The sequence below is a fragment of the Cydia amplana genome, chromosome 11 (assembly GCF_948474715.1).
Source record: "Cydia amplana chromosome 11, ilCydAmpl1.1, whole genome shotgun sequence".
Classification (NCBI taxonomy): Eukaryota; Metazoa; Arthropoda; class Insecta; order Lepidoptera; family Tortricidae; genus Cydia; species Cydia amplana.
In genome coordinates this window covers 1281481-1308972 of record NC_086079.1, presented here as the reverse complement: position 1 = coordinate 1308972, position 27492 = coordinate 1281481, and the positions used below count along the sequence as shown (strand labels likewise).

General features: G+C 37.7%; 2 protein-coding genes across 3 annotated transcripts in view; both read left to right on the top strand.

The window, feature by feature from the left end:
• Positions 1–27492, top strand: part of LOC134651931 (E3 ubiquitin-protein ligase RNF144A) — a 171185-nt gene that overhangs the window by 102991 nt on the left and 40702 nt on the right. The gene's annotated exons all lie outside the window — the stretch shown is intronic.
• Positions 19854–21918, top strand: LOC134652372 (uncharacterized). The gene has a single exon (XM_063507547.1). It carries the CDS (start codon positions 19882–19884, stop codon positions 21916–21918), a length of 2037 nt encoding a protein of 678 aa, XP_063363617.1. The 5' UTR covers positions 19854–19881.

The window sequence follows — 27492 nt, the reverse complement described above, 5'->3', positions numbered from 1 at the left end:
GTCTTTACTGGATAAGACTGATTACAAATCATAGCACACGTTACACTTCTTATTCAAAGCAAACCAGTGGATTAGACCCAGGAACCGCCACAGACGTCATCTTCTCCCGTTCATTCTCATCATGTTCTCCTCTGAAGATTGACAGCATCACTTCAATTGTTCTGGCTTTCATTTGTTTTTGACAGCGCACTCTATGACGCCTTGGCGGAACTGCGCCGAACGCCACTCAGGTGTACCTACACCCTAGTTTGCTCTATTTGTCAATGTTCAAAGCGATAGATGGCACAATTCAGCCATTCTCCGACATATATATGAAGGTATCTAATCTAAAGGAGCATATGTTTTTCACAACTGTCACCTACGCCACTATTCGAGTACTCCTCTCTGGGGATCACTTTCTAAAAACCGGCATTTATTATATATTTTTTTGTAAATACCTTCTGGAAAACCCGACGCGAATTCCACAATCTGATCGCTCGCGGATATTGAAGTGAATATTAAAAATGGTTGTGCTTCGATTATTGAATGTAGGCCACTGGAGCGGCGGCTCAGCCCTTCAGCGTTCCAGCAAGTGTTTCAGCAATAATTGAAAAACAATATCTGAATAATCTACCTTTAGACAAATCTCCATATTTGAAATCGCGCTTAACATATATGGAGTCGTGCGTCGTGGGTGACAATGCAACTCATGCTAAGGGCTTGTTGCACAAATCACACGAGGTTTGAAAGGGTAGGGAGGTTTGGTGGACAGATCACCGAATCCGATCACGAAAAAATCACATCAGATTTATAGCCAAAAACCTCACCAAATATCACCAAGCTTGTCAAAAAGTAGCCAAAAACACCTCGCGTGATTTGTGCACAACCCATAAGCGGTCTGCTACTCTACAGTGTCTACATGTCGCCATCATAATACATATTGAGGTCAAGGTGTTCACAAATATCTTAACTCTCTTTATTATCAAAACGTTAAAGTACATGTTCCGATATTTTTGAGCACCTTGGCCGCTCCGATATGTCTGATGGCGACATTGGCGACAGCAAACTTTGGTCACATTACACTGTTCAGTCTAATGTAATTTGTCCGTACATAACTAAACTATAATTGTGTTTTTAACAAAAATATTGATAGAATTTTCTTTTGTTCCAGGTAACTATTGCATTGAAAAGGCATCAATTGACAATTAGGTATAGATAGATAGGGAGAGTGACTCACCCGAACCCGCCTCCAAAACACCGCCCCCATACAATCGAAATCACGCTCTTATTTTAAAACGACATGCTGTAAATACAGTTTTATAATTTGAAGTTTCTCGATTTCCTTATTAAAAAGTTATTATTGGTACTTATTCTCTTCACGAATTTCTGTAGGCCTATTAGCAGTTAGCATATGATTGGCGCGACAGAATCTCGCGGCGAGATAAACTACCCGTCTTTTTCTAAGTATGTTAATTAAAAAGGGATAGGTAGTCTTTCTCGCCGCGAGATACTGTCGCATCAATCATGTGCTAGCCCGGCTGTATGACCTAAAAAAATGTAAGAAAATATTTCTCTGTCATTCCAATTTAAATTTCCTTTCTTTAAAGGTTATTCGAATGAAACCAGCTTCAGAGGAAAATAATTTTATGGTGAATTGAGTTTAATTATTTTCTTTGTAATCTCAATCAGTTACAGTTAGTGGTTTTGATAATAGCTCCATTTGTATTTTCTGAATTGTCTTCAGTTAACATTTTAAAAACATTGACAAATCCATCGGTACTGCCGCTTTGCGGATCGTCCTTTTAAATTTCCTTTTTTATACGTAACGTATTTTAACAGCTTTTTATTGTCGTATTTTCTTGATCCATAATCACCATACAATACAGTCTTTACAATTTAAACTCTGGTAGGCTCTCCTTAAACGAAATATAACGCAACAGTCCGATTTTTTTAAAAGTTGACTGTACCTCTCTGTGGCGGGGTATCCATAAAACTCGATTGTCCCCAGCTTGCTAAATCGGACAATTTCACCTTATGTTGTAATGCTTAAAGAAAAGTAACCTAAATTACCTACTTCAGTTCTTCGAGTGTATGTTTGAAGACCGATACATTATTTATCACTTGTTGCAGCCTATTTTCCCACAAACAGATGATGAAGCACAGTCCAACTGTGTTTGTTCTAAAATTATTATCATTTCATTTGTAGGAAAACTGATCTTTATTTTGATCCTGGCCTGGGTTCGCATTTCATCGCCATTTCCACTATTATTTTAAGTGTGTTTATGAACTTTAGTTGCCTTTGTAAACAATACTTGTTTATAATATTGTCTTCGGTTACCGCGATACTTACTCATAAATATGTACTTGTTTATTTAAATCGTTTGTTTAGTTTGAAATTGTGTTGTTTTATGATGAAAGTTTTGTCTCCTACAAATTGATTCATCATTTGTCTTTCTACGAGGCTGTGATTTTAATCGGGAGTAATATCAAAATTATCTTTTTCCCGCAAATTCCTCTGCGTGGGATGCTGATAATGATTGATAAAAACTATCCCAGGTCCTCAAATTACCTTCATTAACAATTTCGTCTAAAACTGTTCAGCTGTTTAAGGGTGAAGGGGTAACATACAGACAGACAGAGTTACTTTCGTACTTATGTTAGTAGGGATTCCTAAGCTGTTATTTATATTTGCAATTATATCTAAGAAATTATAAGACATTGATGCAATGTTAGTAATGCCCATGTCACGACTTTACGTAACAACTCTTGTACAATGAATCATCTCAATTAGTTCAGGAAGTGGCATTTGATGAGCAAATTGAGAAGGCTCTGGTTACTTTAATTAATTCGCTTGAGTCACTGTTGAACACCATGGCAACTGTGAAACTAGTTTCACGCTTGTTTTTTACACGTAGTTAAATCAACAGGATTAAAAAAGTGACTAACATTTTTAATATAATAATACGAGTACAGTCGCCATCAGATATATAGGAGCGGCCAAGGTGTTCACAATATCTGAACACGCACTCTAACGCCTTGACAATAGAGGCGTGTTCAGATATTTGTGAGCACCGTGACGGCACCGATATTTCTGATGGCAACTATACCTATCATACCTATGGTTAACTTATTTCAAACATGTCACTAGCGTAGCGTCTGCCCGCGACTTCGTCTGCGTGAAATGATGACGATTGATAAAAACTATCTATGTCCTTCTAAATAAATTTCATCTTGTTAAATCTTGTTAATCACTAAAAGTGTTTTATTTGGTTTTCTTTTTTGTCTAAACTTCGTCTTCCCTTTTTTATAACCTTAAAAATGAACAATAAGTACAAGTGTTTCCAGTTTTCAGTATGTGTCCGTTTGTGGCACCTACTCGGTAGTCAGTACCAGTTAATCCAACTGCATTGCTTACAGCTCCATCATTTAACCCTCGCAATGCCCAGCTGACGTGAAATCCAATTTGCTTCAACGCGGGCACGTCACGCCCGTCCTTCACTATGTCACAGCCTACAGCCCTTCCTGTACACCCTCCATTCAATTCCAAACCTTAACACAAAGGCTGTAAGCTCGTAGTCCCATGGGTCGTTTGTTTATCCAGTGTGAACGAATCACTTAGAGCAGGCCCGCTAATTCATATAATCCGACTATAGTATTACGCTGATCCAATTACTGCGGTAGTGTTATGGAGGAATAGATTTTTAGCATGTGATGGTGAAGATTATTGTAAAGCTATGTAACATCGTAAAAAGTATACTTTGTCGGTCGAAAAATCTTGAATAAGATATGAGGCGCAAAAGTCTTTGCTATATAGATAGCCATGTTCAGATTTTATAAAATTTCGCGTCAATCGTCGTAGAACATGCCGATATATGCTAAAGTTAGAATCATGATGATATCAACATCCAGCTTAGAATTTATCAATGACTACAGAATATATTATAAGTTCTACATGTCTAAACGCTTCTCACTGCACTCACTTTGACATTTTTCTGTTTGGCCCTGTGGTAAACTGGCAGTAAATGCCATGAGATAGGCATTAAGTCCGCCATTTGTACCTTTTTTTGATATGCAATAAAGTTTGAAATAATAATAATATAGACAGTCAAATAACACAAAGTACCTACTTGTTGTAGAAAATGGGTCCCATGCCTCTCCCCTGAGGCGCACCTGGATATATGAAAGCTACTTCTGCCTCACGGTGACTCGTTTCGGATCAATCATGAATAATTTAGCCCTGGCTTTGGTGAACACGAAGTATCGCATTTCCATAAATTGTGTTACCAAACTGAATATATTAAAACAAATTACAGCGCCTAGAGAAACGAATTGCGGTAGGTAGAACTTTTTTCATAGAAAATACTTAAGCATTTGACCAATCTGACCACACAGCCAATTTGTAACTGAATACCATTGATATAGTATAAAGAACTGGATACCCAATCAGCCGCCAAAAATGGCCCCACAAAAGTGATGTCAAAACAGATCATGCATTACTTTTTCGTTTAGTCTTGTTTGAAACGCTCAAATGTGAAGTTGTCAACAATTACGAAATGTGCCGTTAAAATATGTAAAAATAACAATGATAAAACAAGGAAAAAGGATGGAATGTATTTCTTTCGGTTAGTTCTTTGGATAGCATTACATAATTTATGTAATCTGGTGGTAATTTTATGGTTTTGAATAAATTAATTTGTTAGTACCAAAGAAGGGATGTCAAGGAACAAAATTCTATTGAGTCGATGTGAGGTCAATATTTTTTTATATTTTTATATGGAATTCATAAGAAATAATATTATGTTTAAATTGAAGATTTCCAAGAAAACCTATGCGACGTGCAAAGTGGACTGCTATTTAATTATAGCAAGAGATAGGGGTGATGCAGTTTTAAACAAGGCAAAACGGCACTTGTGTGTTTGGCCCATTTCCCTGTTTCCGACATATACACCACCAATAAGGGCTTATATCGACTAACTGTAAATGCTAAACCTGTCGGAACACAGTGACAACCACAGGATTTTTTTTTATAAAGTATAGGTAGACTTTATAAAAAAAATCCAATCAGTATCTAAATGTCCCCGTGCACCCGTGCTATGAGTAAATGTAGATCTTAAATACACAGTTATTTAATAAGTAGAATTTATTTCAAGGAAATTAGTATTTAAAGACGTATACTTACGAATTAAAAATTTAATTTGTTTGAATTTGAACCACGAATTATTTTATTTGAGCTCCCGATTTAATTAAATTTGTTTTATTTATTACTTAAATTTTAATATTTTCCTGTACAGTAATACATATTAAAGTGTACCAAAGTGACTCCATTCGTTCATTATTCTCGTTTGACGTTGTTTGACGTAAATACGTTACGTTTAGTGCCATCGGACTAAATTTTTTAACAGTGTTGGTACTTATGTTTGCAAATTTGACACTTAATGCTTACGACATTAAGCTCTTTTCTGTACGAAACATTTATCTTGACTCAAAATTTACGTAAGCGTTTTTATCATCAATGCAAATGGTGCGAAACGTCATTGGGATCCACATTTCTTGACGTTTTTGTTCTGCTTTGTGTGTCTATTTCTTTTATATTAAGTCAGTGCTGAATACCATAAATGTTAACGGTAAATTGTTATGGGTTTAAAATACGCACGTGACATTAAAATACATAATTATGAAAAAAGTTTTCCACAATCACTTGGTAGTTTGGTAGCAAGTCGACGTTCATAACGCCTTAGGCGTCGTCCCTTTGATCTTTAATAAACCATTCCGTTCGTAACCAGCAATTTAAATTCCAATTTTATATTCAATTTTCATAAAAGAGACTGGTACGTTTAAAATCTAGTTAGCCTAATGCTTTTATGAGCTAGCTGCTTTTATATTTTAGTCTGACCTTGTTATTACACATTTTTTTTACTTGGAGTGTGTATTAATAGTTGGATTTCATTTATTTGAGTGGTATGAAGTGAATGATTGTTCAATGAATGGTTCAATGATTACAAAATATCTTTGGCTACACAAAAACTGCCTGGTTTTCCTGTTTGTGATAACATATAATACTGAACATTTCTATGCAAAATATTTTATCTCTAGTCTGTAATCAAGGTTCGATTCGTTCGCAAATAAATTATGTATTTTTTTTTATTAAGGTTATCTTTTAACTTGGGCCTGGTTAAATGCTTATTTTGCTAAGAATTTATTTGCATAGGAAAAATATCGGTAAAAAGTTCAATTAAGATGTGACAAGATTAAAGAAATCCTAGCATTGAGTCTGCACGAAGGCGTGCAAATACTTATATAAAAAAACAGGCAATAATTACAAATGCAGAAAATAATTTAAATAATTATAATTTTTTTTTATCATTTATCGCTACGAATAAGACATCCGTTATGTACTGTGACATTAAAGGCGAAAACACACTTATCCCACGTACGCAACGTATGCTGCATTATGACAATCTGAACCCTGAAAGTTGTATGCAGCTTAGAACAATACTTGTCATGCGTTGCGTTGCGTATGACAAATATATTCCTAAGCATACAAATTTCAGGGTTCAAATGTTATAATGCATTGCATACGTTGCGTACGGGGGATAAGTGTGTTTTCGCCTCAATACATGCGGTATTGACGTAAGGTATCCATCCGATATAAACAAAGACCATAACAGGCCAGTTGTTTGTACCTACATATTTGCTTAATATGAAGAATACCTACACGGGAAAAACATAGTCACTGTGACGGTGACAACATTTTGAGTTATCGCGGTTTGAAAGGAACGATGTACATAATTAACCATATTATTTTCGTATATAGGTGTTTGTGAGAAAAAAGGAGTTATATTTATGATTACAGAGGTAACAGAAGCTGTAACTAATAGTTCATTGAGAGCTCTACATTTTGTGATTAAAATCTCATTTTTCAAATAAGTGACTAGACATGTTCTTTCCGTGTTCCCTTCATATAGTAGTCAGTACTAGGACAAATTTAGCCTATGCAATCAGAGACAGACGTCATATAATGACGCCAGCGTAAACGATAAGACTATCATCATTTCGTAATTATTGTGTTTGTTTGCAAATTGCCGTAATCTGGCTCGTTTTGCTTGTTAACCGCAATTTATATTGTAAAGTGTTTGTATCGATACAAGTGTGTTGCGATGGAAATGTTTTCCTTTTCTAGTTAATCTCATCATCATCAATATTTAAAAGCTATGGTGTTGTCGGTGGAGTAATCACCACTCTTCTCTTTGCTGGGCCAGCCTTTTAACTCCCTCGTAAGACACGACAGAAACTTTTATTTGGCTCATATATGTGATCCTGGGCTGGCCCTTCCTCTTCGTCTTTTACCCTTAATCTTGCCCTCCAGGATGTTTAAAAAGAATATGTCGTGCCGTATCAGGTGTTGTGTCTAACAGGCATCTCTTCTCTCCTGTCATGCTCAGTACCTCTTCGTTCGTCTTCCTTTCTGTCCAGCTAATCCTTAGCATCCTTCTAATTAATCTAGTTATCTACCTGAAAATTGATTTGATAAGTAATAAAGTTTGCTTTTTATTAGGTATATTTTTGTTTAATTTTATGAGTGGTAACCATTCATATCGGTATGTGCAGGAGTAATACCAAAATCGGCTTATTCGGTAGTGATGACGTAGCATGCTACGAATATAACTTGTTACATGATCATAATATTCATAATGATTTAAATATTTGCACATTATTAATTTTGCGCTCAAAACTCGCAAAGCAAATTATGAGCCTGAAGCTCCCTCTATCTCTGTATCTATCTGTTTTCATCAGCTCCTTTAGCTACGGAAAGATTAACCCTCTTATTCATAAAACTTAGCAAAGTTCTGATAGAATTTGCCTCTGTTTATTTAACAAACAATATCTGGGCGACCGAGCTTTGCTCGGTAAACATATAAAAACTCGAAAATGAGCGTTTTCCCAGATATAAGACCTAGCTAGATCGATTTTTTGCCCCCGAAAACCCCCATATACCAAATTTCATCGAAATCGTTAGAGCCGTTTCCGAGATCGCCGAAATATATATATAAATAAATAAATAAACAAACAAGAATTGCTCGTTTAAAGGTATAAGATAAGATAAATAAATAAACACTCGATGCAAAACATCAGATAACTGGCAATGTGATTGAATTTTTTTAATTAACATCGAATAGTCCGCGTGACATGAAGGTCATGAAGTGATAAAGTGCGTGAAGATTAATTTGACTGATTGACGCTTATACATGTAGGTATTTAATTAATCATTAGCGAACTCGTCTCAATTCGACCGGATTGCCATAAAATTTCAGCATATCTACCATATTTCCGGATATAATTACTAAATAATTTAACTGCGGTGCCTACTTTTGGAAAATGGATATAAATTTTAAGTATGTAGGTAAAAGGGAAAAGCGAAATGAGAGCACCTCCCAGGCTTGCATTTTCTTTCGGAAGTTTCATATATGTTTAATTTGTATCATATAAAAGCAAATTCAGTAACATCCACAGGTAAAATAGTAGATTTTGCTATTTTTGCTTCTGTATGACTCATTTGTTTAAAAAGTTTCGAATTGGTACGTAAACACGAGTTCAACTTGTTATACGCTACTGAAAAAGTGAAGGTTACTCTTTTAATTCTTCGAATGACAACGAGATACTCAGGGCACATTACCGTATTTTAACATTTTTTCCTGAAAACGTGGCCCTTTTTTATGCCACCTTTCCCTAAACATTTTCCTTAAAAAAATCTGTTAATAGCAGCGATGGAAGTGGAAAGATTTCCCTTTATATCAATTTAGAAACGTCCAAACATTTCTTGCGTTGTTTTTCTGTTTTTGTTTAGAGGCCATTCGCAAATTACAACATCTCCAAGGAGATTAGTGTCCGGCCGAGTGTGACAAAGCGTCTTTATTGAGACACGATTTTTTCAGGTTCTCGTTTGTGTAATTTAATTGTCAGGGTTGTTGCCGAGCAATTAAAATAAACCATTAGGTATTGCAGTTTCTGAGTCTTCAGTTGATGAGGCCTTGTTGCAAGTCTGATTTTTAGGCCCCCCCCACATCTAGCGTCTCCCGAACGTCGACGCCTCACCAACGCCCGCGCGGCGTCGACGCCGCGCTCCCGCAGCGCCGACGCGACGCTGCGGCGCCTCTCGAACGTCGACGTCGCAGTGTCGTCCGCGCGGCGTCGGCGCCGCGGCAGCGCCGTGCCTCCTCGACGTCAGTGGCGGCTGTCGAGCGTCGGAGCGTCTGACTGAATGTTGGTCGCCGCTGGCGTCGCGGAGGCGCTACGCGGGCGCGGCGTCGGCGCCGCGCGGACGTCACTGCGACGTCGACGTTCGAGAGGCGCCGCAGCGTCGCGTCGCCGCTGCGGGAGCGCGGCGTCGCCGCCGCGCGGGCGTTGGTGAGGCGTCGACGTTCGGGAGACGCTAGATGTGGGGGGGCCCTTAGAGTCTGACCATGCTAACTCTGCACGCACATTCGTCATCGGATATATCGGAGCGGCCAAGGCTTCACGCCTCTATACTCAAGGCGTTAGAGTGCGTGATCAGGAATTTTTGAGCATCTCGGCCGCTCCGATATATCTGATGGCGACTGTATTTGCAGTGAAAGATTTTAGAACTGTCAAATTTCTGAAAATGGCACCTTACACTTTATCACGTCATAGTCGGTACAAAGAAAGTTTAGTTTAGACGGACTCTCGAGGTTCTTCTTAAAGTGGGGAATATTTTAATTGAAATCTATATCAAAAAGTTAACTGGAGTTACACATTTACAGTGGCGACAACTGGTGAGCACAAAAACGGTAGCCCTCATTAGTGTGAGCGACCTTTAAGATCGTATCAAAATAATATCAAATACATAACAATTTGTTAAATCTGAATTGGGCTCACAAGCATTCGATACTGCGCTCATCCGTAAGCAAACGTCTTTGGTTTGCCCTCTAAAATAATATGCGTATCTTTTGTGAGCGTCTCGGTAAATATATTCTCAAAGGTACGCCTAATCTTTTTTACACTGTATTTTCCTTTTCAAAATACGTTGTTCTTTTTTGCCTTACGTAAGAGTGTGGGTATTACTTATAGTGTTGGGTTCATTATGGTACCTACATCTATTTTTTTGTTCGCGTCATCATTTTTTAGGAGTTAGGCCTATACATATTATACATGACTGTATATTTATATTCAATGGTAATATATATTATGTTGTTGTATTATGTATTTTTCGTTACATCATATTTGCGGTTTCTGTTCGATGGAAGAACCTATTAGTAAACGGAGACATGACAGAAGGACACTATATGTATTTGTTTATGTTGGTCTGTTGCCAGAAGCCTTTGCCTATTAAAAAAAACATTAATCATGCACTTTTTATGAAACGTGTAAACAAGCTGCGCGTGGGCACATTATTACAGTTTAGTTTTACCTTGTACTTACTTATCTTTTGTTCAGAAAATTACCGCCACTACGTCGCACAGTCACCGGTACCAGGAGCCCATAAAAGCGCAGAGGTTTTCGCGAACGCCGTGCATACTTGACTTGCACAACCGGTCACGTTCGCGTGCCGCACACAGCATTGAACATTACGTCATGCATTTTATTTAGCCTTATGTAGAGCTGTGTACGTAAGCACGGCCAATTCGCAACCGGTATGCCACACTCCTTCTAACTTATGCGGCCCTGGTAGCTTGAGCGCTTCTAAGGATTCTTAAGGACCCTGTAAGGACGCAAAGTACGTCTTTGTTACTCAAACATGCACATTTTTCGCAATACTCTTGAATGCAGTGTTCAAAAGGGGCCTTAAGAAACTAAAGAAACATATTGTTTTTTAGTCCTTCAAAAATTGTATTTAGTCACGCGAGATACCCAGGTGTGACTAAGTAAATATTAGATCCTTAAAATAGCTACGTCGAGATAGCAATGGTCAGCATTCTAAAATTAGCTTGAGACGTATTATTAAATTTGGTTACGTATGAGTATTTAGCGCAGAAATTATTTTCGGGTTTCAACGAATTTACACATTTTATGGATCCTGTCTTTGGAACGTCCGACGTCTGTTTACACTTTCATCTTTGATCATTCACAAATATTTTTACAGAAACGGTGAAATTATATCAGCATCTTAGAAAATGTTAACCACACCGAAAATCACTAGGTCTCCATCCATCACAGTTATATTTTTAATATTATACCTATCCAACCAGTTTTTGTTTCCGGAAACAGGTAATTCTAATTTACGAGTAGAATTACACATGAAATCATGTAAGCTACTAGCTACTATACGGAAGTTTGAGAGTATGACCTCGCCCGTGTCCACCGGTTTTTTGGCGTGCGTAATGCCAAGTTCACTCGCGTGACCTTTATCATTATCATTATTATCAATTATCACAACATGTCGGCTATGTTACATAACTTTGTTTTCTTCTTGTAACGCCGCGACCTCGTTTTCAGTTTTTCCGATAAAGGCTTCAACTTAGACTGTTTGAGTAATGATCCGAACGTGAATGTGCTTTTTTGTGTGCAAAGTGTTTTATTATTCATTGAAAAGTCAAAGTCACGAAGGTAGATAAAAAACTACATGTCACTTTTGCTCAATTTGACATCTGTCACGATTGTCTTTGTGTTAAATTAGTAAAGATTACAAGTACAAGGTACAGTAGCATGTGTCAAAAGTTATAAACTTTGACATAACGATTTGCCTGATGTTTATTTATAACTTTATTTTGCCGATCTTTATTTAGAAAAGTATATGTATGTATAATTATGTTGATGTGTTCATCGCAGTCATTCTAAAGTTAGCATAAGGTCAATGTGGCGAAAACTATCTATCAGGTAAGACCGTCTACAAACTCTTTCGTCGCTTCTAACTCTTGCGTTTACATACTCCACTTACAGAATATCGGTAGAGCAAAAGGAGCGCAGCGCTTCCTTTCTGATTGTGTATGAGTGAAGGACGTATTCATTAAACACTGGAGTTCTTGTTCTTGCCCTATGACGGTCTTCCCAACAAAAATGGTATATCCGATCTTCTCCACATCGACCTTAATTATAAAACAGGTTAATGGTCCATGCGTCGGACATTGGAAAAGCTTCCGATGCTCCAAAATAACGTTGATTGATTTAGTTTTACGATCGGATATCAATCATTTATGATTGCATTTTTAACGGAGATTCGATTGGTCATATTGTGATATGTTGAATTATAATAAAAAACTAATGTTTTTGTCTAAAACTTATTTGGAAAGTGGGAGTTATGAATTAAATAGTACAACATTTATACCACTAAGTTAGTCGTTCACAGGTATCAAACTCTGCCGAAACTCTCTCTCTCTGTTATTACACCTACATCTCCATCAACATGTTTTAAGTACTTTTCCGATCTTACATTAATTAAATAAATAATTGTTATTACCGTGTCTGTGTTTGCACTCGATTTCTCATCATCATCTCGCATTTTCTCGGAACTTGGCACATAACAGGTAAACAGAATTTTCCGCCTGACTCCACATGTTCGCAAATAGCCGTTCAGAGACACTTAGCAACTAAGTAATACGGCTCGTGTATGATTTATCTGTCACAATACGTGTGTGTTAGGTGGCGAGGTAATAATAATGTGTTTATCGTAAATAACTTGTATTTTAATGTGTTTCCAGATTTCTCGAAACCTTGTGTTGCTAATAAATGACAAGTATTATTTACTTCCTATTAATAGTTTTTCGGTGTTCGTGTTTTTTAGTGTCGTTAGATCTACTACAATGTAATTTTATTGTTGTATATAACAAGTCTGCATAAGGATCCCAATCGGATATTTAGTTATCTTTTTGGATGATTTCCATGCCTACATAAAAGTTTTTCTGTTGCTCATTTTTTGTGTACCTACAGCTATCCTAAGTTATCCTACCCGTACAATTTTTAGGGTCTTTTTCACTTTGGCTTTCAACCTCTGCAATTATGTATACGTAGACTAGACTTTGCAAATAGCAGTGCATCACGACGCATGTTACAGATAGAATTCGTAGAAAATCTCTGCTTCTCTCTCTGAAAATCAGATTGCCTTTCCACAAACGTGCAGCATTCTGCACTTGCCATCACCAGTTTTGCAATAAACTAGCCCCAAGTCCCACTTTAGTGGCATCGCGCCTGAAGGTCAAGCCCAAACTCGTTTACATTACGGCGTCGCCTGGCGGATACTGAGCCAGGATTAAATCCACTTCCGCTCTTAGCGCCATTTCCTTAACTTGTTGCTGTTTAACAGGAAGTCCAATTAGCCTTAAATCTAATTAAAATATAGAATGGCGTCTTAGCATAAGTCGTTTATCGCGGATCAATATGCAAGGAAGAGATTTTGTAGTTTTTTTTGGTTTGGAATTTTTGTGTTGTTACTATATCATTGATAGAGTCCCTCTGACCTAACTTTAGACCAATAGATATAATATAATATCAAAGTGAGGTAGTGTCATTTTAAACGTCACGTTGAAACACTTTGTCATTGCAAATGCCATGCAGCGTCTTGGTCTGACTTTATTTTGTTGTACGTGGTGCGTTTAATCTCTCATTATTCATTTTGCATGTATCAATTAATTAAAAATAAAACTACGCGCCTTTGTGTATTTTCGCAAATAAATTAATATAAACTTAAGTATAATATTTTTTAATTCGGAAAAACTTCTCACAGCTACTTATCCTGTAACATACATAACTCATATTACGCTTCTCTCTCGTCCATTTCACCTCGCATCATTTATTATTCCATAACTCATATTCATATATAATTCAGTACGAATACAAGATGGAGATGACATGAATGTGGGAAAAGCATTATGCTTTTGATTAATGAACTAAATCTGTAGCTGATATTTATGCTTGTATTTCGGGTGGTCAATGACCACTAGCTATTATTGCAGTTTTTCAGGTCTTTGTACTTGATCTTTACGCAAGTCTGAATTTTTGTGTAAGTAAATACATTTCCTGCAGTGTATGTAGGGTTTTTATCCATATCATCGCTGTGTCGTGGTGCGAAGATGAGAATAAGTTATATCATTTCCACCTTACCCCGCAACCCTTGACCCAGGACAGATGAGAGTACAGCAGTCTTGGCATCATCAGGCTTCAGAATTAGCTGACCCCCCTCCCAAACAGTCATATACAGGGGGGGGGGGTCAAATAACTCTGCAGCTGACTGAGCACTTATTTTTCCTATTTTATCTTATTCACCTCGCAATTGACATAGTTCTTCGTGTGGCGTGCCGCATAGCAATGAGCCATGTGAATAATAATATCGTAAATTCCAATCAAACGTGAGATACGGGATGCATTTCATAGCTTCTGCGATGAATGCGCCCTACATACCGGGTAAGGTGATAAGCACTATTACTGGATTATAAGGGAGTGCCTTAATGGGATTTAAATTTTATTATAATAGGTATTTACTCCGTTGGCTCACGACCCAAAATGAGACTTGGCCTCTGAGTCCTCCGACACAACACAGCGCCTCTTTTCTCGGTCTTGTGCGACCTCTCGCCAATTGTTGCCTCGAAGTTCGCGCTGATACGCCTCCACCATGTCGCACCTGGGCAGGCGTGGCTCACTCCGCGATTTCGTCGCCTCGCTACAAGTACCTACAAGTACATGCAGCCCACACCAATTTTGGTGTCTAGTCATAGTAGTTGCCGCGCACCGCTATGGAACGAACGCCTGCTCACGCTTGTTTTGTTAGAGAGTGAATCTTCTGTACCTAGTACTATTACCTAGTACTATTCTGTGACCTGGGGCGTCCGATAGGTTGTTATAATCGAAATTTGAATAGTTTCTCACAGATATGTGAACTCGACTACAACTACTACAAGCTAATAAGTGCATTATCAAGTACAAATATTTTAAATGGCATCTGTGCAAAATGGCAGGACACCGCGACATTGACAGCTAAGGTGTTCCTAATTAGAATGCCTACTTACAAACTGGTTATCTCTGACTCATCGAGCACATGACATATTCTCTTCTACACGACACTAATACAGCCCATTAAGATCCATTTTACATTGGCACGTCAAGTTTAAAGTGATTATTAGCAATTCCATCGTTGTTCTGTCTTGTTTGTAGAATCACGGTCATAAACATGTATACACTATTTCACTTATATTATTGGGTAAAAGTGAAGTTTAGCGTTTACATTGTCATTTGATTTAGTTATTTATACTTACTAGGAGCGTGTCACTATCAGGAAAATTTTCCTGTATTTAACTGTATATATAATATATATGTTTAAGTTTATTTTGAGCACATTTAAGAACATTTTGATTTGTGGCTTTTCTATTGCCCTAACTAAACTAAACACTTTATTGCACAAAACAAGTACATAACACAGAGAGAATACAGTAAATGTGTACAAAGGCGAACTTAAGCCGCTAAGGGATCTCTTCCAGCTAACTTTTAAGTAACTGAGAGATACATATGAAATGGTAGTCAAACTAAGATAAAATGTAAATGACGGCGAGACTTAAAAGAAGTAGTTAACCCTAGAAACATAACTAAATACGATGCGATGCATTAGGTGCAAAGGCATATACATATATGTTATCCATAAAAGTTAGTCTGTAAGAAGCTTTTGATTCTGGATAAGAATGGAATCGATTGGCATTATAAAGTTGAGGATTTTATCCACAACCTGTAAATGCCAATCGGTTTGAATTAAAAAGTTAGAAAAGGTCTCAGACCATTTTGGAATAGTAGGAGTCTCAGCGCCTAAAAAAATCCAACCTGAAAATATTGGTTCTTTTCTTAGTGATAAGTACAATTTGTCTTTAAAATCGGTAGCAAATAAGTAAATATATGTAACCTGTTTTTGGCACTTTGCTACTGTTATTAAAATGTATAATAAAATAAACTAAATTACAGTACAATAAACCTAACCTTCACACAGATTCGGAACTTAAGAATGCAAATTAAAATGTCGGAAACTCAAAATCGCCTTGATATTATAAGGAGTTATGGTCGATTAAGACTAATTAAAAATCACTGTTTTCTGAATTGAATGCATTTAAAGTCATATGTCATATGGATATGCAAGGTTAGGTACGTGTAAACAGTGCTGTGTTATTTCACTTTTATTTATAGATTATTACAGTCAAGGATATATACAAATACAAAAAAAAGTAAATACCATTTACATAGTTCATTGACAATCCGTAAAAATGATTGTACAAATACTACCTTCTGCCTGCAACTTTGTTCACGCATAAATAATTACGATTTCCGTGATAAAAACTATCCTGAGTTATATTTATATTCTTCCCCGGAATTCAAACTATCTGCATACCAAATTTCGTCTAAATCGGTTTAGCGGTTTTCTAATCATGAAGAAGTAATATACAGAGTTAGGGAGTTACTTATGTTTTTATAATATTTATTGGGATAACGTCTGAATATTACTGTTAAGAGTTCTGTACGGAAAGAGAAGAGTCGTAGAATGTATTGGATTAGAACCCGTACATTTCACGACTCTTCTCTTTCCGCAATAACTCTAAGTTTAGTAAATACGAAACGGTTCTCGGGTCCTTTGTCTTTAGTATTTGATTAAACCAGAAACATTTCACCACCCCTATTATCAATACCAATCCATATTCAAAGTCACCGATTATCGGTTACCTACGCGTCCACACCGAGCGATCCGCCCACATCGGATTTGAATAATCGTCCACATAATTGCCAATAACCGGCGGCCTCACGTGTGCTTTATTTGCTCCGATACCTCTTATATTCTCTCAGACATCTTACTTTTAGTATCATAAGGTCTTAAGTGAATGTTTACCTTGTAAGCTCTTTGACTTTTTGCATTGAGGAGCATCGGACCATGAAAACATTGAGAGTGTGGGATTCTTGTGATATTGGGTATCTTTTTGTGTTTTGAGAACAAGGGAAGTTGGGAAGGCTACAGAAGAAGAATGTGTCATGTAAAATAGTAAGTACTTAATAAACACTTTAATGTCTTTAATATATGAAACGAGGATATATGTAACAACAGATATAGGAATTTAGAGTATAAAGAAGAACTTTAACAAAAACAAAATTTATAAATTGTACAACGGGACTTAATCGCGTATCTAAGTTTTAAGATTTACCTCCGACGTTTCAAGGACGGCGTTGTCCCCGTGGTCTCGGAGAAGACGTTTAATAATGTGTAAAAATCGTGAAAGTTTAAATCAGTGTTAAAACAAAATTACATTTTTGTTAAGATAACAAATGAAGTAAAGTTTTAGTTGGTGATAATTTTGGCCCTACCCACTAAAATTCCGGCGTTTCGCCCTCTTTGAAATGATGTGAGCCTAGCAGACGCGTTGTGCCTTCAACCCACAGACTTAGAATAAAGCAACTATAGACGGGATTACCTCACGTCTGAACCTTATACGTCTACTAGACTATCACTTGACTCAGGCAAGACTTTGCTGCTATTAAAAATAAAATTCGTGCACCAAAAGACTGGGGGTCTAAACTGTTAAAGCACGGAATTATGTACTTATTATTGTCAATTATAGGTTAACTCAACTGTCACCTCTTTTCCCATATGTTGTATTAAGTTTTGCTTTATTTTATATTATTTATTTTGTTTTTATTTTGTGTTTTTAATTTAAACTGGTTGCCCTGAAAACCAGCGCCATGGCTACGGACGATAGTCATCGGCATATGCTGAGTGGCATCCATTAAGTAGAATAAGATATTTGCACATGTTAACGCGCACACAAATACCTATCACAATACCTAGTGACAGCATTATACATGCATTTCTTATTTAGTCGCATTACAAAAATCATAGCAAGAGGACGTGTTTTAATTTCCCACTCAATAATGAACCTTACTGCATTCATCATATGGTCCAAACGATCCGGATAAGGAAAAAGTGCATCGAGTGCCCGCCGTCCGACACCTGGCCGCGAGAACAAAAGAATGTGATAAACAAGCCGATAGAAACAAGTTAATAGATACGATTTCAATGCAATTTAGTTTCAACTTAAACAATTTACTTCGAAACATTGTGTTTACTTCTGTGTTTACTTCTAATTTTACTTCTGTTTTTACGTGAAAGTGAAGATTGAAATTACGAAAAATGGCTACGGTGGATCAATTGATGACTGTTTTGCAAGATACGGCAAGTTTACTTCAGAAAACACAAGTGAATTTAAAGAAATGCGCTAAGGCACGATTAACAAGAGGTTATGTTGAGGCGAGATTAAGTTGCATACAAGAGTACTGGGCGACGTTCAAACGAACACATCAAGAACTTATAAAGGTTATGCCACGCGAACAACGGGCTGTTACGCAATATTTTATTAATGAAGAATACTTTATTTACGAAGATCTATACCTGAACATTGAAGGCGATCTTAAGGACTTATTGAACAGCAACACAAAACAAATCAACCCCAATATAAGTAACTCGGATAACCAAGTGGGAAAATTACCTCGAATTCAACTTCCAAGTTTTAGTGGTGGTTATGAACAATGGCCCACTTTTAAAGATTTGTTTTTGTCAATTGTGCATAACAATGCGTCGCTTAGTAATGTACAAAAATTGCATTATTTGAAGACCAGTGTATCCGGCGAGGCAGAGGCGATTTTAAAGCACGTTCAAATCACCGAAAGTAATTATACACAAGCGTGGGACATTCTACAAAAGCGTTATGGAAACAAAAAGTTAATAGTGAATTTTATATTGAAGCGGTTATTTCTGCAAAAGAAATTAAATACTCAGTCGGCCACTCAACTCAAATCATTATTGGATACTACAACTCAACTCAGGGTCAGGGTAGCAATTTAGGGCCTCTCGAATTTTTATTAATGATAAACGACTTACCTAAAACGGTAAAAGATGCTAAGTGTTTATTATTCGCAGATGACCTTAAGTTGTCCCTGGCGGTAAATACTGGTGATGACTGTAAAACGTTGCAGGCGGATATCGACAGAGTCGTACAGTGGAGCAAGAAAAATCTTCTACAGTTCAATACCAAAAAATGTATGACTATCTCTTTCTCTCGGGCGCGTACTCCCATTCAAAATAGTTATAAGGTAGATGGAGATTTGATGGTTAGAGTCTCAGAAGTAAGGGATCTAGGAGTCACTTTTAACACTGAGTTAACGTTTCGAAATCACATTGTGAATATTTGTAAAAAAGCATTCAGGAATCTAGGTTTTGTACTAAGGACGGCTAATGGATTCACAAATATGAAGGCTATAACATCTTTGTATAATGCGTTGGTTAGAAGCCAGCTAGAATACAATGCTGAAATATGGGCTCCACACGAAGCAAAGTATATTTTTATGTTAGAGCGGATACAGAATAAGTTTATTAGGTATATGTATATGAGACAATACGGCGTCTATCCGTTTTATCCGCTGATGTATCCGACATTGTTTATTTTAGGCATGGTCGGATACAATCAGCTGAAAGTCAGAAGGGAGCTAGCACTCGTTACATACATCTTTAAGCTGCTTAGGGGAAAAATATACAATGCGGATATATTGGGGTCGGTGGGTATTTGTGTTCCGCGCGCTTGCGTGGCGCGCCGTCAGCCCGGGCTACTGGCCGTGCCGCGCGCGCGCACCAAGCTGCTGCGCGAGGCGCCGATGACGCGCGCCGTGCGCACCCTGAACCTAATAGCCTCGCATATAGACCTATTTTCATGTACTACGAGTGAATTCACTAAAGTAGCTTTAATAACTCTTTGTTATATTGAATAGGTAAAAATATGATTTGTTAGATATAGGTACTTGTGTATTTGTATGTAATATTTTGCTACATTATCGCATTGGGTGCAACCTGTAATGATAATTGTATGTGTGTAAATAAATAAAATAAAAAAAAAAATAAAAAAAAAAACTGAATGCTTAAATAGTTTACAAAATTTGAACATGGCCACCGATTCCTGGGATCCTTTAATTATTTTTCTGGTAGTGCAGAAATTGAACCCGGAGTCACACAAGGATTGGGAGGAGTATGCTCACAAGGACGATTCCGAGGAATTACCCAAGTGGACAGACTTCGTCAAATTTCTAGAAGCTAAATTCCGAACGCTAGAGCTCATCACCGCTTCTTCATCAACTCCGCGCGAAAGAAATGTAGTCAAAGAACGCGCGTTCCACGCCACAGAATCACAAGCAGAGAAGAGTTGTGTCATGTGTAAAGGTAATCACACACTCGCTCATTGCAAAGAATTTACAAAAATGCAGCCTAATGAGAGATGTGAATATACAAAAAACAATAAGCTATGTTACAATTGTCTAGCACCAGGACATGCGGTTTTCAAGTGTCGATTGCCCATGTCATGCCGTATATGTCGCAAGCGCCATCATTCACTCGTCCATGTGACCAAGAGCCCGGAAACAGCAGAACAAGATACTAAGACCCAGCCGACGCTCCCCAAGGTCAACGAGACTGAAACAGAAATTCAAGCTACCATGGCAATTGCATCACACCACACAGCTAGACATAGTGATGGCTTGTTAGCAACTGCGATTGTAAACGTGAAGAGTGAGCAAGGTCACACCATTGCACTGAGAGCTCTTATCGACCCGTGCTCACAGGCATCTTTCATTAGTGAGAAAGCGACCCAATTACTTAAACTTAAAAGAGAGACAACAAGAGCAAGCATAACGGGATTGGGGCCTATAAAGGCGAACGCAAATCAAGTGGTTCAATTAGAGGTTTCGTCGCAATATCAAACGTCGTATTCTATACAGCTTCGAGCCTATGTGATTTCCAAGCAATTGACCACTCAAATGCCCATGAAAACCATGAATACAAGCAACTGGTCTCACATACAAAATCTACACCTGGCCGATCCAAGTTATAACACACCAGGTCCAGTAGATCTTCTTCTTGGAGTTAAAGTATATGCGCAGATCATTCAAGAAGATACAACAATAATCAAGGGTCCACCGGGTACACCATGTGCTCAGAAAACATACTTGGGATGGATCCTGTTTGGAGATAATGGAGAGACGGATACAAGTATACAAGAAAAATGTTTCATTACGATGCATCATCAAGTCGATGTTGATGATCTATTGAAGACTATATGGGAGGTAGAACCAGATACAAAGAGAACATTAACTGAAGAAGAACAAACATGTGAAAGAATTTACGAAAGTACCTACAAAAGAAATGAAGAAGGAAGATACATCGTCAAATTACCTTTAAAAACAGAAGTACCAAGAGCATGTGAAGGAAATACAAGAGAAATAGCACAGAACAGATTAATACAACTAGAGAGAAGATTTCTAAAAATGCCAAAGCTCAAAGAAGAATATGTAAAGGTGATTGATGATTATATTGAACAGAAGCACATGGAAAAGGTACCAACCGAAGAAATACATACAAAGAAGAGTGTATACTTAGCCCACCATGCAATTATTCGAGAAGAGAAGGAAACTACAAAGACGCGCGTCGTGTATGACGCGTCGTGTAAGGGCACCAATGGTTTCTCATTAAACGACGACCTCCTGGTTGGGCCAGTTTTACAAGAAGATTTGAGAAGTTTGATAATGAGATGGCGAATGCACGCTATATGTTTCGTCTCAGATATTCACAAGATGTATCGGATGGTGCTGACAACTAAAGAAGATTCCGACTATCAAAGAATTTTATGGAGAAGTAGCAGTGACAAGCAAATAGAGGATTACCGTCTCCTGACAGTAACTTTTGGAACAGCTTCAGCTCCATATCTGGCAGTTAAGACGTTGCAACAGCTGGCTATAGATGAAAGAGACGAGTTTCCTGCTGCATCAAAGATGATCAAAGAAGACTTCTACGTCGACGACCTGATGTCGGGATGTGACACCATCGTACAAGCCATAGAAGCCAACAATCAATTGCAAGAAGTTATGCGAAAAGTGGATTTCAGCTTAAAAAATGGTCATCCAATAGTGTTGAGTTCATGCGCAGTTTGAAGCCCGAAGACAGATCAGCTAATGCGCATCTTGATTTAAACATGGACGGCACGATCAAGGCACTTGGTGTTCAGTGGAACATGGGAACAGACCAGTTCGAGTACAACCTTAACCTCCCAGAGGTAAACAATCACATCAGTAAACGAACAATTTTGTCTGATATCCAGAAACTGTTTGACCCTCTGGGCTGGATCTCGCCGTGCGTCCTGATGGCTAAAATACTGATACAGAAGTTGTGGCTGGCGAAGGTAAATTGGGACGAGGAAGTGAGTCAACCCTTAAAAGATGAATGGCTTCAATTAAGAGCAGACTTGAGACATGTCAATGAGATCCGTGTTGATAGATGGCTGGACACTTTGAGCACTGAAGGAACAAATATTCAGATACACGGATTCAGTGACGCCTCTATCTCTGCCTACGGTGCAGCCGTTTACATTAGAGTCGAAAAGGCGGATGGCACAGTCAAAACAAGGTTGATTGCTTCGAGAACAAGAGTATCTCCCGTGAAGACTGTTTCCTTACCCAGATTGGAATTGTGTGGAGCTGTTGTGTTGGCAAAATTGTTAGGACAAGTCAGCCATGCTATGAGAATACCGGCTTCACAAATATTTGCATGGACAGACTCTTCCATTGTCATTTCATGGATTTTCGGCGAACCACAGAGATGGAAAACGTTTGTGGCAAACAGAGTTGTTGAAATAACAAACAATGTTAGTCAAAACCAATGGCATCATGTCACTTCAGAGGATAACCCCGCCGACATTGCTTCCAGAGGAATGTACTTGTCAGAATTGAAGGCTTCTAAGCTATGGTGGGAAGGGCCAGAATGGCTAACTAGAAAAGAAATAGAATACAGAAGACCAAATGTCGTTTCCACCGACATAGAAAGGAAGAATGTGATACAGACAAATTTAAACGTGTATGGAAGCGAGATGGAAAGAAATTTGACAGACCAATTTAAAGAATTTGATAATTTACAAGAATTAATAAAAACAATCACATATTGCCGCAAATTTCTGAACATGAAGAAACTGAAAATAGACAATTTCAATCTAACAACTCATGACTTGGACCACACATTGCAAATATGTGTACAACTTGTACAAAAAGAAGAATTTGGCGAAGAAATAGATAGATTAACGACAAACAAACAAGTACACAAACGAAGCAATATAAAATCTTTAAATCCCTATTTGGAAGAAGGTCTACTAAGAGTAGGAGGAAGGCTCAGACTTGCAAACATAAATAATGAAGAAAAGCATCCCTTAATATTGGGCAACAGAAACAACTTAACTCCTCTTATAATAGCAGATGCACACTTGAAGACCTTGCATGGTGGAATAACACTCACGATGAGTTATTTACGTTCCAGATTTTGGATTATAAAGTCAAAAAATTTAGTAAGGGCTCACGTCAATAATTGCCTTGTATGCGTCAGACAAAACGCTGCTCCTAAACCACAGCTGATGGGAGACCTGCCAAGAGAACGAGTCACACCTGCCAGGCCGTTTTTACATAGTGGCGTCGACTTTGCAGGACCTTTCACTACCCTAATGTCTAAGGGTAGAGGAGCAAAGACCACGAAGACGTATGTGGCTATATTTATATGCCTATCAGTTAAATGCATACATCTAGAACTAGTCAGTGATCTGACTTCTGAAGCCTTTATAGCCGCCTTCAAGAGATTTGTAGCCAGGAGAGGAAGATGCAACCATTTGTGGAGCGACCAAGGAAGAAACTTTGTTGGCGCCAATAAGGAATTAATTAATGCATGGAAAGAGGCACAGCTAGAGTTTACTAGAGAAATTTCCGATTCCTTGGCTAAAGATGGTACGCAGTGGCATTTCATCCCCGCCTATAGTCCGAATTTTGGTGGTTTATGGGAGGCTGGTGTAAAATCCCTGAAACATCACTTAAAAAGAATCATCACCTCTCACCTTACCTTCGAGGAATTTAACACGGTCCTTTGCGAAATTGAGGCATGCTTAAATTCAAGGCCGTTATGTCCAATTGATAACGACGATACAGACAGCATAGAACCTCTTACACCCGGGCACTTTCTGATCGGCGAAGCACCCATAAATGTCCCATCGCCCGACTTGAAGGATGTTAGAATGAGCTCACTGTCACGATGGCAGCACACACAGAAATTGGTCAGAGATCTTTGGTGCAGATGGCAGCAAGAGTACCTGTCACGTTTGCAACAGCGACCAAAGTGGTTGAAAAGAGTAGAAGAGTTCAAAGAGGGACAGATTGTTCTCATTAAAACCGACAATCTTCCACCTGGAAAATGGGCTCTCGGCCGAATAGTCGCTAAACATCCAGGTCCAGACCATATTACGCGAGTGTATAGTGTTAAAAGTGGTGATAGTGTGACGAAAAGACCAGTTACAAAACTATGCTTGTTACCAATAGAGATTAATGATTAATGTACTAATTTATTTTGCATGCTTTCAATTTATGTATTAAAATGTATAATTGTTTTTAAAGGACTTAGTAGTCCTTTGGCCGGCGGTATGTTAACGCGCACACAAATACCTATCACAATACCTAGTGACAGCATTATACATGCATTTCTTATTTAGTCGCATTACAAAAATCATAGCAAGAGGACGTGTTTTAATTTCCCACTCAATAATGAACCTTACTGCATTCATCAGCACATATTATATGTTAAGCTTGTACACCAAATAAACCATTTCTATTCTGTTCTATTCTATTCTAAATATGCATTTACGATTTCACATGCTTGTTGTCTGTTCGCATCACGGCGCTAGGACGTCGGGATTCTTGTATGGTGCAATGAACCGACGTACGAAGCGTGGGCAGAAAGGCATGCAAGCTGCAGAAATGTTTGAAAATAACTGGAGTATTTAGAACTAACTAGAACATGAGTGATAACCACTTTGAGAAAACACTCAGATTAAAACAATTTATTACTACACCGGTAGATTTTCAAATTCAAATAATTTTTGGACGCGAATCACGCGAAGTGCGAGGGACGCGGGGAAGTGTTTTAGGACTGCCCTGTCTGAACTTTTATATTTGACCAACAGGTGATATCTTTTTTGTTAATATTTCAATAATAAGACAAACAGTTATTTCTTTATCTTCGTTCCAAATTTGTATAATACTGTAGTAGAGGTATATTACGTGTTATACAAATACGTTTATGACTAAATATTATACGAAACTTTTACTAAACCTATGAGTTATGAGTCAATTTTCTGGTCCAGCCTATAAGGGTAGCGTCTGCACAAATTTGGCTAAGAAACTAAAAGGTGCTAACATTGCTTGCAATTTGATTTACACAACTTATTGTGACTTTGATGTTAGCTTGCAAAACACCCCATATGTATTCATAGGCCGCCTAAATTACGCAAATACCAAGGGTTAAACCCCACTTAGGCTCGTGCACAGACTGAAACAAATCCACTAAGCAGCCCTTTGCGAATCGTGGCACGTTCCTGTGAACCTGACCGCGAAATCTCTTGCCCAAGACGCAATCTTACGTGCGGTATGAAAGTTACATAACCGAACTCCGGCGTGTATACAAAGAGCCTACAGCGAAAATCGTGTTGTCGGCCTCTCTATTGCTCTTGCATATCCGAGAAATAGAAAAGCAGATACTTAATTACTTACTTACTGCTCTGTGGTGCAGCGACTCGAATGTGGATCTTGGCCTCCGACACAAAGACCGCTATGCTTCTCTGTCCAAATCAAAATCAAATCAAAATACATTTATTTCGGATAACTAGGGCCCATACGAGTACATAAAATTTTTAGATAAAATTACAAATAAGAATAATCATACCAAATTTAAAATAAATAAAATCACATAAATTAAATTTACAAAAGCCGAAAGCCGTTTGAAGTAGTTTAAGCCAGGGCAGACAGGCAACAATTTTTTTAAGCCTGAGCCCAAACCAGACTGACGCTTTGTGATTCATTAATGTACCTCTAGCCTCTAGCAGATGTATAAGACTTGTGATGACATATACAGATTAGAGAAACAACCATTCTATCGTTCTACTTACATTTGTCTCTCCCTCTAGTGATGGGTAGGACATCAATTTAAAATGAGTTTGTATGAGTACCTCATTTTCTAAAATGAGGTGTTACAATGTCTTACTTCAAATGAGGTGAGGTACTAGCATATTTTCAGCGTCGACTATTCCATTAATTCCAACGGCGATAAAAATATTTAATGTATATACATATTTATGTATTCATCACTTCCTTTATAAATAAATAAATAGTAACATTTAATTGGAGTGCAATTCTGGAGGTTAAGAATAGAACTATTAGGAGAAAGATAATTTTAGAATCAAGTAAAATGAATAGAGGAGTGAAGTAAGACATTTTTGCGGTACGAAGTACTGCGACAAATTAACAAAATGAGTGGTACAAATGAGGTGCCTCACGAGTGAGCGACTCAACACTATCTCCCTCACCTCTGGTTCCATTTTCCTGCCAATTTAAGATGAGAATTAAAAATTACTCAAATGCGTGTGACAATTTATGAACCTACCTAACCTATATAAGATCCACCGTTGGTAAATTAAGAGTATTGCTGTTAGTTCAGGTAATCGAAGCCGTCTGTAAAACTGAACGTACCTATACATCTAGCCTCGACTATAAATAACCTAACTACGAAAACAACACGGCTGGAGTCAATTAAAGTAAAAGCTAATATCCTGTTGCGTGTGAAGTGTGTGTTAGGTAAGTACGTGTGGAAAATGTATGTGTACAGGTATAGCTATACTCCGTCTGTGCTATGTGCTAGAACAAGTATAGCGTTACTATAAAATAGTTCCCTAGCTATCTATATTATTTACCCACTGTGACAAAACATTTGCTGCTGCTGCATTTGCATTGCTGGGAGCAAAACGAATGAGAAATACAATTCCATATTTTGTTTCTCTTCTCTAAAATACGAAAGAAAACATACAACATGACAACTTTAATCAATAATCATTTAGCAACCCATTTTTCATAACAAACATATAAGTGTTTCGTGTAACGTCTTGCGTGCGCCACCACCAGTGAATTTTATTTTAATATTAGGTACGACTTTTGCTCAATCTTTTTCTCGTGTTAGAAATTTATGTTCACTTAAATGTTAGGTTTCTTGTGATGTTCCTTTAATCAAATTAGATTTTGTCATAAAACCTAATTCCTCAAGAATTCTTACAGTCTTATAAAATAAGTAGACCTATGAAATCTCGCAAGAGACAGTCTCATTCACATAATGGGAATTCTTACCGAAATGTGTTCGCTAAATTTAGACTGTCACATGATCTTGGAAATTCTAAATTTCTTAAGTTATGTCTCAGGAATTTTTATGGCTTTAATTAAACTTCGGCTATTTAGAAGTTTTCTGGCCCTGAAAACCCATAGGTTGTGAATTTCTAGAGTATTAACATTGTTATTCGAACCTAATTCTATATTTAATAACCATTTTTCCTTTGTACTTGCTTAATTTACTTATTGTGGGAACAAACAAATTCCATACATTTGGATGATCCCGATACTCTTAATTTTATAACAATTTAAGACCTTGGCACTCTTGGC